Raw genomic sequence first — 17,672 nt, forward strand, 5'->3', positions numbered from 1 at the left:
AAAAGGCTACTCTTCTTTTTATAAAATGAAATGTTTCAGAATTAAAACTATACAAAGGCCAATTATAAACATGCTTGACAAGACTGCAAAGCATTTATCAGGAATCCCTCAGATCAAACATAATATATTAATTATATGTAAAGTGGCAAATTCAGTATTTTTGAAACTGAGCAGATTGAGGGACAGATAGTAATTGTATTATTTATCAGGGCCCCTTTTTTGACACAGTGACCAGTTAGGCCAGACTGGCTTTGAATTTCAATCCTCCTGCCTCTGGAGAGGCTTGTGTCACCCTGCTCAGCTTCTAGCTCAGCACCCTTCCCATGGACGTGAATTCTGGCCTCTTCCTTCATCTCACATCATTTCCAATATTATATTGAACAGTGGAAAGGATACTGTATTTTCAAAATGTAAATGAGAAAGTGTAACAGGAGCGCTATTGAAGATGCAGTTTCAAGATTTGTTAGGACAATTGTGATAAGACGTCTAGGAGCTTATTTCATGAGGATACAACTCAAAAGAGCATCCAATGAGTGATTATTCAAATTACTTTGCAGGCTTCTTACCTGCATCTGATTGGCTTCAATAAATTAATACTAAGGATACTCTAGTGGTAGGATCCTACCTCGCCTGGTGCATAGATTTATTCTAACAGAAGTGCCAAGCAAGGAGACTAGACTAAGGAGAATGTCTACAGTCATGTTCCTTCTGTCTGAGTGTTATTGATTTCACATGGTATCAAGTTAAAAACATCTAAGCAGCATTTCAGAGAGTCTCAGATGAAGCATCATGGTTGGCCTGCTGAAGGGAAGTGGGTTATCTTCCTTTTTTAAACTATTGCAAACCATGGCAAGCTGAAAACCAATGTAAACTGTGGGTACCACCTAACTGAGTGTGCATCTATCTGAGACAATGTTAGGAATTCAGGATTCATATATTGAACTGATGTGTTTCAATTTATTTATATGAAACATCAAGCAAATCTGATTTCCAAATAGAAATATCAAAACTCACAGAAGATAACTAAATAACAATTTAAGTATTATAAATTAACATGCTCAAAGTATTTAGAAATAGAATCTTATTTATCAAAGTCGAGTCCCTATTATTAATATTTTTATTTTGAATTTTCAAAAGTAATTACCTTTAGTCCTGAAAATATAAGTCTTTTTGCTTCTCCTGCAAAGCCTCCCTCCCGAGATCCAGCACCTCAGCAAGTCCTGGCAATTATTTGCCCAAATGTTCTCTTGTTCAGCATTGAGAAGAAGGATGTTTCGTTGCTTCTAAAGCTTGGAATAATGTTTTGTAGTTTTAAAGAAACCTCTTAAAATAATTCATTGTAATTTCACTTGGACATCACCACTTCTTGGATTCCAGGAGATTTCTTAGTCTTTTTCCAAGATGTATGGTAGATCACCTGTTTGATACAGTAAAAGTCAGCTCCACAAATATGTCCTGGAGCAGTCATGATACATGCCCTTTTTATTTGATGTACTTATGTTTGCTGGTATATGAAATTTACAATTCTATATTTCTGTGCCTAATGATAGGGTTAGGAAGGTAACGTAATAGGTTAATGGGGGAATTTTTAAAATTACTTTAAGAGGGCAATCTTCCCCATATCTTTTCATTCCATAGAATAAGTAATACTATGTTCACGGCCTATTTCTCAATATAGGATATTCAGTGGTGTAGGAGTGGTCACTGGGCCCAAGGAACTATGAGATATGTGACAGTTGGATAATGAATGTAGTTACTAGTTATACTAGCTATCTTCTGCTGGGTATTTATTAGATTGTGTACAGCATTTATGTTCTTTACTCTTCACAGAATGCTTAAGATTCTGCTTTTATAAATGAACTATTAAAGATGGTTCCTAATGCCACACAGCTACCAAGTGGCTTAACTTATAATTCAAAGCACGGGTTCTCTATGCTTTTCCATCCTCCCTTCCCTCCTATGCCAGGAAGTCACGCTGCTTTAATACGACTTAAGGCTTACAATGTCTACATTAGCTTTTTTTTTTTAATTTATTTATTTATTATATGTAAGTACACTGTAGCTATCTTCAGACACTCCAGAAGAGGGCACCAGATCTCGTTACGGATGGTTGTTAGCCACCATGTGGTTGCTGGGATTTGAACTCTGGACCTTTGGAAGAGCAGTCGGGTGCTCTTACCCACTGAGCCATCTCACCAGCCCCTACATTAGCTTTTTAATTATTTCCCTGGTCATTGACCTTTCTTCCACCCCATCCCTCCTTTCTTCATGATAATTATAGATAAAATGCATAGATGAAGACTATTTGTTTCCTCCAAATCCACAACTAAGTGTCTTCATTGACAGTGATTGCTTTTGAGGACCTTTGTTGTGTGATTAGCACTTTCTTTGCTCTGCAGGATTGGAATAAATATACTTATCTCCATGGGGTAATTAATAAAAACGTCCCAATTGTAAACTGTACTGAGGTCTTCCAATAAAGAAGTTTGTTACTATCCTGGTCACAACATCTAAAAGTAGCTTTCAAGTAAACATGAAATTGAAATAGGAAAAGTGAGTGGTGATGTGTCTGTGGTGACATGGGGAGGTGCTCTTTCAAGAAAGGGTAGGATGATCAAACGCATTTCCAATTGAGCTCCCATGAAGTATTTAAAAGGAAAGCATGATAAATCATTTGGTCTTTACTATAATTTAAAAAAAAACATTGGTTTTTTTAGCAATGAGTTTTCTGGATTTTTAACACATAGACCACAGATTCAAAAATGCTCATATGTTTCCACAATGGTTTTTATTTAAAAATGCAGAAAATTCTCTTCTTGATTATTTCTCATATTAACATCTCTTATATTTAATCAAATTACTGTGTTTTCCTTATTTTGGGGCAGGGGAGGGGAGTCATGGCAATACAATCTAAGGAATATAGCTCATTGATACTTGAACCTTATCTTTCCAGAACCTTGGGAAATAGTCACAAATCTTCCATACTCCCAGATAGAAGTCAATTGCTATTAACTGTGTTAGGGTCTTCCTTACTAGACTCTACCTTCTATTTGGTTTAGCTTCCCATCAAATTACAAAAGCAGACTAGCTTCCCATCAAAAGACAAAAAAGTTACAAGTATATAAAAGTCCATCACTGTTTATATTATTACAACAATGGAGAGAACATTTTCTCAGAATAAGCTTCCTTAAATAATATTGGATGACAGTTTGAACAGTCTTGAGCTATTTTTTGTCAGTCTAACCTTTTGTTATCTCCTTAACCACAAAGAGCTATGTAGACCGTGATGCTGCTGTCTCCCTCTGATAGTAACCATTCTGAAATAGACAGACAGACAGGCAGGCAGACAGACAGGTAGGTAGACAGAAACACAACCCTGTGCATGCTATTTAACCTCTATTGTACAACTTTTAGTACACAAATGGACATAAAACAAGAATATTCTGCTGTCACAGATGGGGTGGCCTGTACATGGAGAATACTGTCACCCTGTTAATTGCAGGAAGCTCAGGGAAAGCTGTCCATGTGTGGAAGCTAAGATCACTTCTCAGAGTCGCTATGCCCTCCACCCCTGTCACCGAAAGAAACAATGGTGGTTATTATTGCCACTGTTACAGTGGGGATGCAGGGTGAAGAAACCAAGAGTTGTCCTTGACTGATATTTGAGAGATCAGCTGAAAGTGCAGATGAATGTTTCACATGCAATCGTTTTGTCTCTTTTAGGATGTACAGGAAGAGCTATCACATGGTTGGTTTGACATATCCTGCAGCTGTCATAGTGACACTCAAGGTGAAAGAATTTCAATTATTTTTCTTTGTAAAGTGATCACATAGATTTACTTTCCTTCCAGTGCCTGGGAGAAAAATGAGAGCAGGTCTTTCCTTCGGCCTACATGTTACAATATGGAAATGATGTTAAGCATCTGTTAAGTGTAAAGCAACCAAGTCTCGATTCACCATAGAGTCACATGACATCTGACTCGTGATAAAGTCAGTACCAATCTGTACACATGAGTGTATGAGCTTTGCCTTCAGCTTTAAGTTACCTGGTTCTTGAATTCCACTTTGAAATGTCACTATTCCAAGAGTATACATGCCTTCTTATGCTTCTATTATGCATTAGAAAGGTGTTTTAGTGTGTGTTTAAATAACAAAAATAAAAAGAAAAAAGTGATTTAAGAGCTTAAAGTCTGAGAAATTGAAAAATTGACACAGTAACTAACAAAGTAAAAACAACTTTCCTGTCTTGGTATCTGGCTTCCTGGGACTGCCCTGCCCCATGCCCCAGGTGTGATTGCAGTATTGTGTGTGCTGGAGCCAGCAAGCTGCTGGCTCGCAACTCCATTTTACACATGGGACATGCAGCACACAGGTGTATCTTCCTTCTGCAAGGAAGTCTTGTAGGCTTTTCATTCTTAACTCCTTTTCCTCTTCTCTTCTCTCTTCTCTTCTCTTCTCTTCTCTTCTCTTCTCTTCTCTTCTCTTCTCTTCTCTTCTCTTCTCTTCTCTTCTCTTCTCTTCCCTTCCCTTCCCTTCCCTTCCCTTCCCTCCCCTCCCCTCCCCTCCCCTCCCCTCCCCTCCCCTCCCCTCCCCTCCCCTCCCCTCCCCTCCCCTCCCCTCCCCTCCCCTTCCCTCTCCCTCTCCCTCTCCCTCTCCCTCTCCCTCTCCCTCTCCCTCTCCCTCTCCCTCTCCCTCTCCCTCTCCCTCTCCCTCTCCCTCTCCCTCTCCCTCTCCCTCTCCCTTCCCTTCCCTTCCCTTCCCTCTCCCTTCCCTCTCCCTCTCCCTTCCCTTCCCTTCCCTTCCCTTCCCTTCCCTTCCCTTCCCTTCCCTTCCCTTCCCTTCCCTTCCCTTCCCTTCCCTTCCCTCCCCTCCCCTCCCCTCCCCTCCTCTCCCCCTTCCCTCTCCCTTCCCTTCCCTTCCCTTCCCTTCCCTTCCCTTCCCTTCCCTTCCCTTCCCTTCCCTTCCCTCCCCTCCCCTCCCCTCCCCTCCCCTCCCCTCCCCTCCCCTCCCCTCCCCTCCCCTCCCCTCCCCTCCCCTCCCCTCCCCCCTTCTCTTCTCTCCTCTCCTCTCCTCTCCTCTCCTCTCCTCTCCTCTCCTCTCCTCTCCTCTCCTCTCCTCTCCTCTCCTCTCCTCTCCTCTCCTCTCCTCTCCTCTCCTCTCCTCTCCTCTCCTCTCCTCTCCTCTTCTCTCTCTTCTCTTCTCTCTCTTCTCTTCTCTCTCTTCTCTTCTTTTTCCTGTCTCTTAATTTGTTTGTGAGGACTCAACTTTGTCCCTAAAACAAACCTATGGTGATTTCCCTTTATTATCCAAGAGATTTTGGCTTACTTTATTTCTGTTATTTTTTTTCTTTTGAAGGGGGAATTCCAATTTAAATTTTTCAATATTTATTTTTTTTTGTGTGTGTTTTCCTTTTGTCCCAAGCATCCTCTCTATATTTTACTCTGCTGATTTAACTATTACTAACTTTAAAAGGCTGGCCATTTTTCATGAGGTGTGTTAATATATCCCTGTCTCCAAAGATACAATAAAGACAAGCACATAAGTATCACACCTCTTCAACATAACTACTCTGTTTTGAAAGATTTTTGCCATTCCTATTTCTTTCTTCAACTATGTGCAAGAAAACCATTTTTCTTTGTTTATTTGTAAGTTATTTGCTTAAAAACCGACTAAAACATTTTAGTAGAAGAGCACAGTCATTGTGTAAAATATAGCTGATTAAAACTACATTAAATGCAACGTCAAGGGCATAAACATCACGGAGAAAGAGCATCTTAGTGAATGAGTTTTCTGAGAACCCTCCAGAAATACCAGTCTGGCAGCATAGGTATTAGACAGCTCCTGTAGGTGACAAGTGTCAATCACAACTGTTTGTAAAGCCCACATGAGGCACGAGGAGTTACAATTCATCTTCCAGCCTCGGACTGGAAACCTTGAACATATGAACCAGCTCTTCCTTATTAACTTTGGAATTTTATAAAAGATTTACTGTTCATTAAACTTTACCAGTGCTTAAACTCCTTCTAGTAAGAACATTAGATTTTTAATTTACAAAGAGTCAAAAGTCAGTGCCTAAGCATCACACTGCAGCCAAATGGGAGGAATTAAACCATTGCATGCAAGTAAACAAAGACTTAATTGGCATTTTATTTTAACTGATTAAAAATGGATGACAAGATGATCCAGTGGTAAAAGGAGTTTGCCAAAAGAGTCTGGTGACAATAGTTCGATCCCTGGGACTCACCTAAGGACGGAAGGAGAGAACCGACTCCACAAAGTTGCCCTCTAGCCCCCATAGCATGGGAAAGCCTGCCTGGGGATGGACACATAAATAACAAAGCATTTAAAGTACCATTGGAAGTTGTCACTATTATATTTCACAGGACAGATTTTTACAGAGGCTCCATCAGATGTTTCATTTAGTTTCAGCATCTCACAGTCTATCAAATTGCAATGATAGACTGCAAATTGCACAGCAATGGTCACATAATGGAAAGAGACTCTGAAGGGTGTTGACACACATATATAATTAGTCATCGCTTTAACTGTCCACTTAACTATCCAACACTAAATCGGCCAGTGTGTGTGTGTGTGTGTGTGTGTGTGTGTGTGTGTGCTTTCACCAAGCCTTCCTTACTGACAGGCAGGATCTTCTTTAGAACAAAATAATGTACTCCATTAGATTTTCTTCAGCAAAACCATGTGCTGACAGTGCTGGCAGGTAGTCCTCTTTCCTGCTCCCAGTGCCACTGAGAGGGGGTACATCACAGGTGTCATCTGTTTCCCTATAGACCTGCTTACATCCTCCAAAGAACTGCATGAAGTGGCGAGATTACTAACCCTCTTTTCAATCAAATGAGCCACTTCTAGTTCTCACTGTCGCTTGGAGGTCCATAAGTGAGTCAGCCTGGGTCATGTGAGGGAGGATAAGGCTCTGATTCCCTCTGGAATTTACATCCCTCCAAACAACAGATAATATCAGAGCTTTAAGCTAAATTACTGGCCCTTTATGCTAAAATGCCAAGCAAAGAAAGAAGCAGGCGGCTGGATGAGTGGAAACAAAGACCCGGACTATTTTTTCTTCTAGCCCTCAATTGATGTCACCCGTACACCAGTGATCCTGCCTTAAAATGGAGCCATTCTAGAAAATGATTTATAACAGGAAGTCAGAGGGAGAAAAAGATGAAGGCAGCATTAGACTGTTTATTACAAGTTTATCACATCAGCTTCATCATCCTGCAGCTGGAGGGAAAACCTTGGTGCTGCATGATGCCTGACAGCTAGACTCTCGAAGCTCAGTCACAGCAGAGTCCCCCAGTACAATGTAGTTCAATGTGTTCAGTTGCGAGTTCCATGTTGCATGTTCAGTGATTAATATGTTAAATCAGTTTCTGTGAAAAGCAGCACAATCTTGATGTCTAAAATCCTCACTCTCTTTTCTACAGGAAGTTGATAAATGGTCTTTTGACGTATTTGCCTTAAATGAAGCAAGCGGGGAGCATAGTCTGAAGTTTATGATTTATGAACTCTTTACCAGATATGATCTTATCAACCGCTTCAAGGTCAGAAATGTCAACAAATAGTCAGACACTCAGAGAATTGGTTATGTAAATAAAAATGATGATACAGAACACTGAGCCATTGATGGATGCCTTCAGGTTGACTTAGCAGGTCACAGGTTAGCAGGATGAGCTCACTGTCTGATGAAGCCACTGCTCACTCACAGAAGACTAGCAGGATAGAAACTGTGTCTTGAAGAAGTACTGTAGGTTCTAGTACCCATGTACTACACAAAAGCCCTATCAATTTTTTAATATCGAGGCATGGTCTTTCTATGTATTCCCAGGGTAACTGTGAATTTGCGATGTAGCACAGGATCATCTCAAACAGTCTTCTTAACTCAGCCACAGGAGTGCTGGGATGTCAGTACCACATCTAATTGACTGGAAGCTTTGCATAGATTGAAAAGATGGGTCTTCAAATTGGTTTCATTTAGAATCATGTAAGCAACCAATTTGATTCAGATTTCTGAGTAGTCTGAGTTTCCAGCTTTTGTTTTCTGGGAGATCAGGGCATTGTAGAGGCTACAAAGTACTGGGAAGCCACAGATTTTCTCCTACAGATGGGAATGCTAGGCCTTGCTGCTTATATTTAGGCATTTTATACTTTTAAGAACTAGCCTTTTTTTCCTTGACTGTGAAATATATAAAATGATGGAACTATATGGTATGAGCCATTTCATTTGGGTTACAGGCCCCCACATCGAAAGCTAACATATCAATAATATGATTTTTCAAGATGAATCACATTGAACTTGAAGTTACTGTCCATATTTGTCTCATTAATTTGGTTCCATTTTCAAACACTGTGTTCTTTCTTATGTAGCATAACAATTTTGGCCAAAATATGATCATAAATATTGCTTTCCACAGATTCCTGTTTCTTGCCTAATTGCCTTTGCAGAAGCCTTAGAAGTTGGTTACAGCAAGCACAAAAATCCATATCATAATTTGGTCCATGCAGCTGACGTCACTCAAACTGTGCATTATATAATGCTTCATACAGGAATCATGGTAAGAAACCCTTTATAAATGAAGTGTCTTAGCACGAAGACAGCACCCACCATTCTCCTGAGTTCCTCTTGCCATGAAAAAATATGTGTACAATATCATATGTATTTCTAACATACATGTAAAACTCACTGGGATGTTACAAATTTGTTATACATTTTTCAGAAAGTATTCGAATTCTGTGGAAGAAAACATACTTAAAGGTCAATTAAAATATATTTAATGTTAATTTTTTAAAATTTGAATTGTAGTACATTTTTGCTTGTACTTTGTTTCCCTTTTATTGCAAATGGATTTTTTCTTACATATAATAATTATGGTTTCCCCACCTTCTATCCCTCTCAGTTTCACCCATCTAATTATCTCTCAAGTATACACATCCCATTTCTGTCTCTCATTAGAAAACAAGCAGGCTTCTAAGGGTAATAATATAATGTGATATAATATAATATAATAACCCATTGGAATAGGACAAATAATATATACAGTACAAACAAATAGAAAGTAAAGGATCCTAGAAAAGGCACAAACACAGACACAAGACCCTTTCATTTGTACATTCATGAATTCCATAAAAACACTACACCATACACAAAGAGAGGGAGGGAGAGAGACAGACAGAGAGAGTCAGATACAGAGACAAAGACACAGAGACAGAGAGAGACAGAGAGACTGACATAAAGAGAGAGAAATTTGTATATGTATATAAAGCCCTGACATGGCATTATGAGACAAGGAGCCTCCAATGTGTTGTTGGAGTATATTTTTGTTGTTGTTGTTGTCCGGGCATGCAGGATACTCTCTTGAAGAGTAGTTTGTTTCTACATTCTTTTCCATGTAAATTCTTTATTCTTACAAAAAAAAAAAAAAACCAAAATTAAAATAAGTAAAATAATTGACATAGAGAAAAAGCCTTGTGTCTTCAGAATACGTTAAGGATAAATACTCACTCTCTAGCTCACCTAACTTCAGGATTGTTTCTATGTGCTTACAATACTAGAAATCACAGACATGTCCTTACAGAGGATTGGGGGAATTATGTAGATAAACACAGAGACAGAGAGCATTCCTTTCTGACTTTTGCACCACAGTGAATGAATGAATGAATGAATGAATGAATGAATGAACAAGATATGCAACCTGCAGATATTAATTAGGGTAACAGTAAGGGAAGATTGTGGGAGGCCTGGGAATCTCTGTGGTGCCTTCCAGTTCAGGATACAACTAGACCGAAAAAAGAAATACTTACTACGTTGGGCACTGGGGAGGATGGGCCATGAGTCACCCTCCAGTCCTGCATCTTCTCAATTTCTTATGTGCCAGTGTTTACTAAAATAATGTCATTAATGTCTGTAAGTGGCATCTATTCAAACTAGATTCTTGAGTTACAATTCTTCTCAGAGTTGGAAGCTGGCATCTCAGCAATGTGCTGTTTCAGAACCATCCCATTCCAATGCCTACACACGGAACTCATGAACTTCCCTCAAGCTCTTCACCCTGCATGATAAGGCCTAGGGTCCCAGGAAGATCCTTTGAGACCTTAGCATAGAGTCCCAAAGAGCTGGTCAACCTACAGCAGGCCCATGATTCTCCAAGATGGACAAAGGCAGAAAAATATCATCACAGTTGCATTTTCTCATTCTGAAATTAATTCTGTTGATGACTACATATAATATCCATGTGTGAGGGTTTATCCCACGGTTCTGTACACATTGACTAAAGACATTTTTAGTCCTTGCTTTCCTTGTGTCCTTTGCAGATCCTTCCATGCCTTGGGGTTGGGTCCCTCTTCTGCCCTGTGTTCATGTTATCTGTTCTGCAAGAAATTCATCCAAAGCACAGTATATCGAGACAGTGATTTGTTTCTCTCTCTCAACGGCCTGTGGCTAAGAGTCCCAGCAGGAAGGCTTACATTTGAGGTGTCTTGTGTGATTGCAGCCAGCTAGCTGCACTAGCTGGAGACAGTGGAGGACATCCCTGTCTTGTGGTCTAGAGTGGCTCATACTTGTGGCTCTTTGTTGATATGGGTGGTGGTGGGAATCTCAGATGAATACTTAAGGAATAGTTTAAAATTTCACTATGTTGTAGAAATGCCCTCCCTATGCCAAAGCACTTTAAAAAGTGCCCTAAGTATTTTCAGGACTCTTGGTTTCTCTTGAATGCGTGCCCCTGTGCAGTATCTCAGTTTCCCCAAACCTTCTGGGTCAAGGAGTCTCCATTGTCACAGTTCTTTCTGGAAGGCCCTACTTTCCCTTGCTTTAGTGTGCATGATATATGAGATTGGTTAGGGAGCTCCTAGCCTTTCTAAGTGTTGTCTGTGGGAAACACTGCCTTAGGGTTCTCCACTTGCCTGTAGATTTCTAATGCCTCTGTCCTGACTCTGACAATAAGGTGAATTTGTTGTGGTTTTTTAAGTTAACTAGAAAAGAAAAAAGCGCTATTTATTTAAATAACACTCTACAGTGGAGAGTGAACTGATTGGCTCGCTGCGAAGGAGGGTGAAGAAGCCACACCCACTTTGCTTTCACTCAATAGCTGCTCAATTGTGAAGACAATTGAAAAAGAAAAAAAGGGCTGCCCAGCCAGAGTGTTTTCATCTTACAATACGATTCAGTGCAAACACATTGTGTTGTTTTCTTTTGTTTACTGCAAGGACATGGGGACCAAATAAAGACCTTCTCTTTTATCCTTTTTACTCTGAAGTTCAAAGGTTACACGGAAAAGATATGAGTTGTCACATTAATGGACAAGCAGAGAATTTCAAATCCACCATGTGACTTCTTTTCTTTCTTTTCTTTCTTTCTTTCTTTCTTTCTTTCTTTCTTTCTTTCTTTCTTTCTTTCTTTCTTTCTTTCTCTCTCTCTCTCTCTCTCTCTCTCTTCTTCTTCTTCTTCTTCTTCTTCTTCTTCTTCTTCTTCTTCTCTCTCTCTCTCTCTCTCTCTCTCTCTCTCTCTCTCTCTCTTTCTCTCTCTCTTCCTTCATCCATCCACTCACTTTACACCCCAATATCACTCCCCGCCTGTTCCTTCTAGTGCCCCCTCTCATGTAGTTCCTTCTCACATTCCCCCACTTGCCTTCTCCTCTGAGAAGGGGGGAACTTCTTCTGGGTATCACATCATGGCACATCAAGTCACTGTAGGACTAGGTATATCCTCTCCCACTGACACAGGACAAGGAAGCCCAGTTAGGAGAATGGGGTCCATCGGCAAGCAACAGATTCAGCGACAGCTCCCACTCCAGTTGTTGGGGGACCTGCATGAAGACCTAGCTGCGTATCTGCTACATATGTGTGTGTGTGTGGGGGGGATCTAGGAAAACCCCATGCTTACTCTTTGGTTGGTGGTTCAGTCTATGGGAGTCCGCAAGGGTCCAGGTTCTTTGACTCTGTTGGTCTTCCTGTGGAGTACCTATCCTTTTTTAGGTCTGTCAATCTTTCCCTCGACCCTTCCACAAGACTCCCCAAGACCCATTTAATGTTTGGCTGTGGGTTTCTGTTTCTCTTTCCTTTGGCTGCTGGGTGGAGCCTCTCAGAGGACAATTATGCTTCTGCCTGCAAGCATAACTATCATTGATGACACTCATTAATAGTGTCAGGGGTTGGTTCTTGTCCATAGGATTGATCTCAATTTGGGCCAGTCATTGTGTTGGTCATTCCCTCCTTCTCTGCTCCATCTTTATCCCTGCACATCTTGTAGGCAGGACACATTTTGGGTCGAAGAATTGGTGGGTGGGTTACTATCCTTATTCCTCCACTGGGAGTTCTGCCTGGGTACAGCAAGTGGCCATTGCAGGCTCGATGTCCCCCCACCGCCAGGAAGGAGTCTAAGCTAGACTCACCCCCATGGACTCCCTGGGACTTCCCCACCCCCAGTTTGGGTCTCTGGCACATCCTAGAGATTCCCCACCCTGCCAGATTACTCTCCTCTTTCCTCTGCCCTCTCTACTCCTGATCTCGTTGCCCACTCCCCTTCCTAACCTCTCACCCACCATGTGCTTTTAACCTCAGACTTTCAAAGATTTGTTTAGAGCATCAAATGCCCTTTCCTTTTCTCTTGAAGCCTGAGAACTCTGAACCCACATCCCTGCTTTCTGGCACAATACCAAGTAAATGAAGCCATTAGTGTAGGTCAGAAACACTGCTGAGAAAACCACAAATGTGATTGTAACTTCCTTTCTATTAACAAAATTGGCATGACACTTGGCTTCTGATTTTAATCATTCTTCAGCAATATATCAGTGGGGTCACCTGTTAGTGTGACCATTACAAAATTAGTCTCCTGGCAAACCTAATTTCATCTAGACTAAGATCCAGAAACTGCACTTAAAACAACAGGGAGAGTGAATTTTACAATGGAATACAATTTTTGCAGGTAAAATGAATTCATGAATGTGTTGAGTATTTTGTCAAAATGAGATCACACTACAAATGTGACAGTTTTGGAAATGTAGTTTTAACAAGCTTTCTTCCACGGTGGTAGGTGAACACTAATTTTCATACAAATGAACATTTAGGTCTTTGGAACAAAAATGCATTACAGAGATACCAGCTAAACCTGTTCCAGTCTTTGTCACCCTTCAGATTTGGTTTGGAAAAGACTGGATCACTCCTTTAAGCGTTGAGTTGATTCCCTGCTATTTTGAGCTGGCCTCTTATCAGAGTGACATTTCTAGAGCACTCCAGTTCCAGGCCAAGGCTGTCAGGTGACTAATGCATCTGTCACCTGCAAGGTGTTCTGAGGAGCATCATCTGAAAGGGATTGTGATGGAGCTTCCTGTGTGTTAATGTCAGAGGGGAAGCCCTCAGTCCTGACAGTCAATCAGCAGTGGAGAGAGGTAGAGACTTGATGTTGGCAAGGCCACTTGCCTCCCTCTCTCTCCTTTTGTCACCTGATTAACTTGTAACCCATGCCACAGTGACAGTGATGTCCAGAAAATACATTTACTAAAGAGCCATTGCTCTGTGGAGTGATGTCAAACTACCTCCAACTATCTCTTTGAATACAAGGTCACTCTAAGGCCCTACCCAGAGCACTTTGTACTCAGTGGCTGGTGACCTTCATTCTCTCTAAGGAACTGGGTAGAAGAAAGAGAGGCAATTTGCAATCTTTCCTTTGGAATTTGCAACCCACTGCCTGGCCAGATGCCAACTCCCAGACTTTGGGATGACTCTATTTTTCTCTGATCAATCTGCAGAAGATGTGGCAGGATGCCCATGGTCTGTGGTAATGGCTTCCTTGGGAATACTGTTTGAAAGAGCGTGGGTTTAGGAGGCTGCCACCAGCTTTGAAAACATTATCTGCCACTTCTAATGTGCTAGCTCTCCATTTTGGCCTCTATTAACTCCTCACTAAAACAGAGTTAATAATACTGACCAATTCACAGACTGGTAATGAAGAGCCATTAAGTCTCACTATAAAGCACTTTGTGCAGCATCTGAAAGAAAATAAGTGTTAATTCAAGCCATATTATTATTAGCTTTCACAATGCAATACTTTTCTTGTAAAATTATAACAAACTACTGCAGGTTTTTACCCGAAAAAGTTGATGAAGAAAATGTGTCAACCCCAGCACTTTAGGCTCAAATAGTTACTAATTATGTCTCTTTAAAATGCTCTGAAGGAAAAAGAATTTCTTTAAGAACCAAGTCAATATGATTTTCTGACCTAAAATTCTCCCTAGACTAAACATATACTTTATCACACATATGCACATACATACATGGCAATTTAAATGTGAATATAGTCTTAGAGTTCTACTAACTTCTACCCATTCATATATCCAGGTAATTCAGTTAGTTATTTTGCTTTCGAATGATTAGAACACAAACAACGGTCTTGAACCACGAGGCTTACTGCTATCTACAGAAGGAAAAGAAAATACAACCCTTTTTTGTCTGAATCCTGGCTCTTGTCCCTGTGTGACCTCTGGCACACTGATCCGGTTCCACAGGACCCAGCTTTGCTATCAAACAACATAAAGATACAAATATTTATTTACTGAGTGGAAAATAGGACCAGTATAAGAATAATGGGATCTCAACGGCCCATGTAACAACATCTCTGGCCCGTCCTGTCTATCGCTGCTGTGTAAGCTGTTAGGAGCTTTCTTCTTGTGTACTTTTTTTTTTGTGAGTCAGTACTTTCTTCTTGTGTAGCAGGAGGACTGCCCACTTGAGAATTTGTCTGCCTGAGCCCTCCTTTAGGCCACATACTGTCTACAGTTTAGAGGAGGTGCAGAATCTGCATTGCTCGTGGCTCATCATTTTAACCTTGGATTTCTGCCCACCAAGGACCAGCAGATCCTCAGTGATGGACTCGGTTCTGTTCCAGATAGGAACCATGATATAATCTGACCTTGTATGTCCTAGCTTGTCCCCAGGAATTCTTTTAAAAGTCTTTGTGCTTAAACTTTTTTTTTTTTTAGCTCTAAGGACATTCACCACCAGTAACCAGTGAATCAGCTGTGAAAGAGCTAGCAGTTATTCCAAAATTCTACTTTAACTAATACAAATAAAAATATTTTTCACTTGAATGTAAATATTTATGTATTCCCAAATTTTCTCATCTAAAGGAAATCAATAAAGCCACAACCCATTAACAACTAAGTGGGGTTTGTGGAGGAGAAACTTCTTTTTGTGGGAGGCAGAGATTAACTAAGAAAAAAACAGAAAAGACATTTAAAATTAATTTTGACAGCTAGAAAGATAATAACTTCAAATAATTATGAGATAATGTGTGATTAAATCCCATCTCTAAATATACTTTGCAGCTTTATATTTGATATTGTCATAGTAGGTACTGAAAGTTGCTTTTTTTTAAAAAAAAGGAGCTAAATTTATAACTATAATCAATAAGAGATGTTAGAAGATGACAGGTGATTTCTGTTCCCTTGGAATCATGTTTCTTTGATAAACAATGGATCCCTAGGGTACCAACTTTTTAAATCTCCTTTCTCCTCAACTCATGATGGACTCAGTGGGAACTCTAGAGGGTCCCTCCCAGGTCAGCCTGTAACGCAGGCTAGTACTGAGGTCATCTTTTTCCTTCTAATGACTCAGATGGATGTGTACATGCACCAAGCAGCTAAGTCCCATTAGCTCTGAACGTCACTCCCTACACACAGGGCTTGCATAAGTCAGGTGCCATCGGTTAGGACATGCTAGCTCTCATCATCTCCATTCAATGCTTTGCAGCATAAAGTAATGACTGTAGGAAAAATGCTGTTTGCTCTGTGTTTAGATATTGGACAAGGCTTTGATAGGAACAGCACACAAATTTACTTTAAACTTTTGAAAGCTCGCAGAGAAATACTCTTTAATTCCATTTTAACAGGAACTATAGCTCAGAAGGTCAACAGCTCACTCCCCTGGGGATGAAAACGGACTCACACACTGGACTAACTGCCATCCACTCTTCTCTGCTGTTCCCCACTACATCTCTTTTATGAAAACTGATGAGATTAACCTCTACAAACAGTATCTCCTGCTGGGTGCCAAAGTCTGCCCTTAGTTCAGTGGGAGAAGCACATCTCAGTGAGCTCTAAGAGGCAATACCCATCAGCTCATCCTTCCCAACTCATGGGTCTTCAGTGACTCCTGACTGCCTTTTGTGCAAATCCAAATCCATTAATTTTAGTGAAAGAAGAGCATGACTTGGTTTCATACTCTTCTTCCTCCTTTTAACTTCATTTAATCTGGCTCTCAAACATAATAGGGCTATTGCCAACTCTGGTTCAATATAGGCCACATCAATCATATTCATCATATCGATATGATATATATGGTATCATTCTCCATTTGCTGTTTCTATGTAAAGAACTTTTACTTTCAGCCATCTTTTTTCCCCAACCATTTCCAACATCAAATCTGTCTACCAGTACCAGATTGTACCTGTATCCTGTGACCTCTTACAAACTATAAATAAAGGTCATTTGGTATTCTTCTTGTGTGTGTGTGTGTGTGTGTGTGTGTGTGTGTGTGTGTGTTTGTGTGTGTGTATGTGCACATGTGCACATATGTATGTATGCATACATACATACATATGTATATATGTGAGTATATATGTGTGTGCATGTACATGTGTGGGCATGTTTGGGCATATATGGGCTTGTGTGTGCATGTATGTATACATATGTATGTATAGTACACATATATGTATATGAGTATATATGTATGTATGGGCATGTATGTACATGTATATGTATACGTATGTGTGTATATGTGTATCTATGTATAATTGTATGTACATGTGCATGTATGGGTGTGTGTGCATGTCTGTGTTTTAGGTCTTTATGTGTTTCAAATGTATGAAAAATGTCCAAGAGAAAATTTCATCTCACATTAGAACTTTTTTCCTAACAAAAGTCCTGTTTTCTTGCAGGACTGTCCAAAAAATTATTTATGGATGGTGGTAAATTTTGTATTTTAGCTCTTCTCTGTGAAAACACTTTGCCCATGTGATTAGTAACCATGTGAAACATGCCCAGGCAACATGGCATGAGTATTTAATTTTATTATGTTTTATTTATTTTTAATTGCTGTATGTGTTATTGTATGTTAATTGAAGTGAGTAATGAACAATTCATTGAAATATTCTATAAACTATAGGAGTAGAAAAATGGTATTATACCGATGGTAAAAGAAAGACCAGTGAATATGAAATAGATGGGTCTGAATTTACATGAAATTATTCTTTCCTTTGTCATCGTTAAGTTTCACTGAATTGGAATATACATGCTATACATACAAAATTTGGCAAATTCTTGGAAACAATTCCATATCTGAAAATCTCAAAGTAAATTTCAGTTTCTCTCTTGAGAAAAATAAGTACTTTCAATTTTAAGTGGAAATTTGTTCTTATGGCATCTTCTGTATGATCTTCTACAATTATCTATTATATACATTTTAATGGAGGTGAACTTCATGTTAAAAGACCACGATATTGATATTTTCATTTACATCATGCAAAACCAAGCTAGTAAGACTGTAATCTCAAAATCCAGTTAGAGTTAACCTTTCAAAAGATGAAAAATAACTCCTTTTCCAAGTAGCATGAACAATCATATTTTGAATTTTAAATTTTGAATTTACAAAGCATGACACAA

At 39.8% G+C, this 17,672-nt stretch overlaps 1 protein-coding gene across 5 annotated transcripts in view; it reads left to right on the forward strand.

Moving 5' to 3' along the window:
- Positions 1 to 17,672, forward strand: part of Pde1a (phosphodiesterase 1A) — a 281,786-nt gene that overhangs the window by 218,742 nt on the left and 45,372 nt on the right. For all 5 annotated transcript variants that reach the window (XM_021151272.3, XM_029470636.2, XM_029470625.2 and 2 more), the window contains 3 exons: positions 3,724 to 3,790; positions 7,446 to 7,562; positions 8,433 to 8,573. In XM_021151272.3, coding sequence (XP_021006931.1) covers positions 3,724 to 3,790; positions 7,446 to 7,562; positions 8,433 to 8,573 — 325 coding nt within the window. The remainder of the gene's footprint in view (positions 1 to 3,723; positions 3,791 to 7,445; positions 7,563 to 8,432; positions 8,574 to 17,672) is intronic.

This window comes from Mus caroli, unplaced genomic scaffold (assembly GCF_978045245.1).
Source record: "Mus caroli unplaced genomic scaffold, Mus_caroli_1 scaffold_2, whole genome shotgun sequence".
NCBI classification, from domain to species: Eukaryota; Metazoa; Chordata; class Mammalia; order Rodentia; family Muridae; genus Mus; species Mus caroli.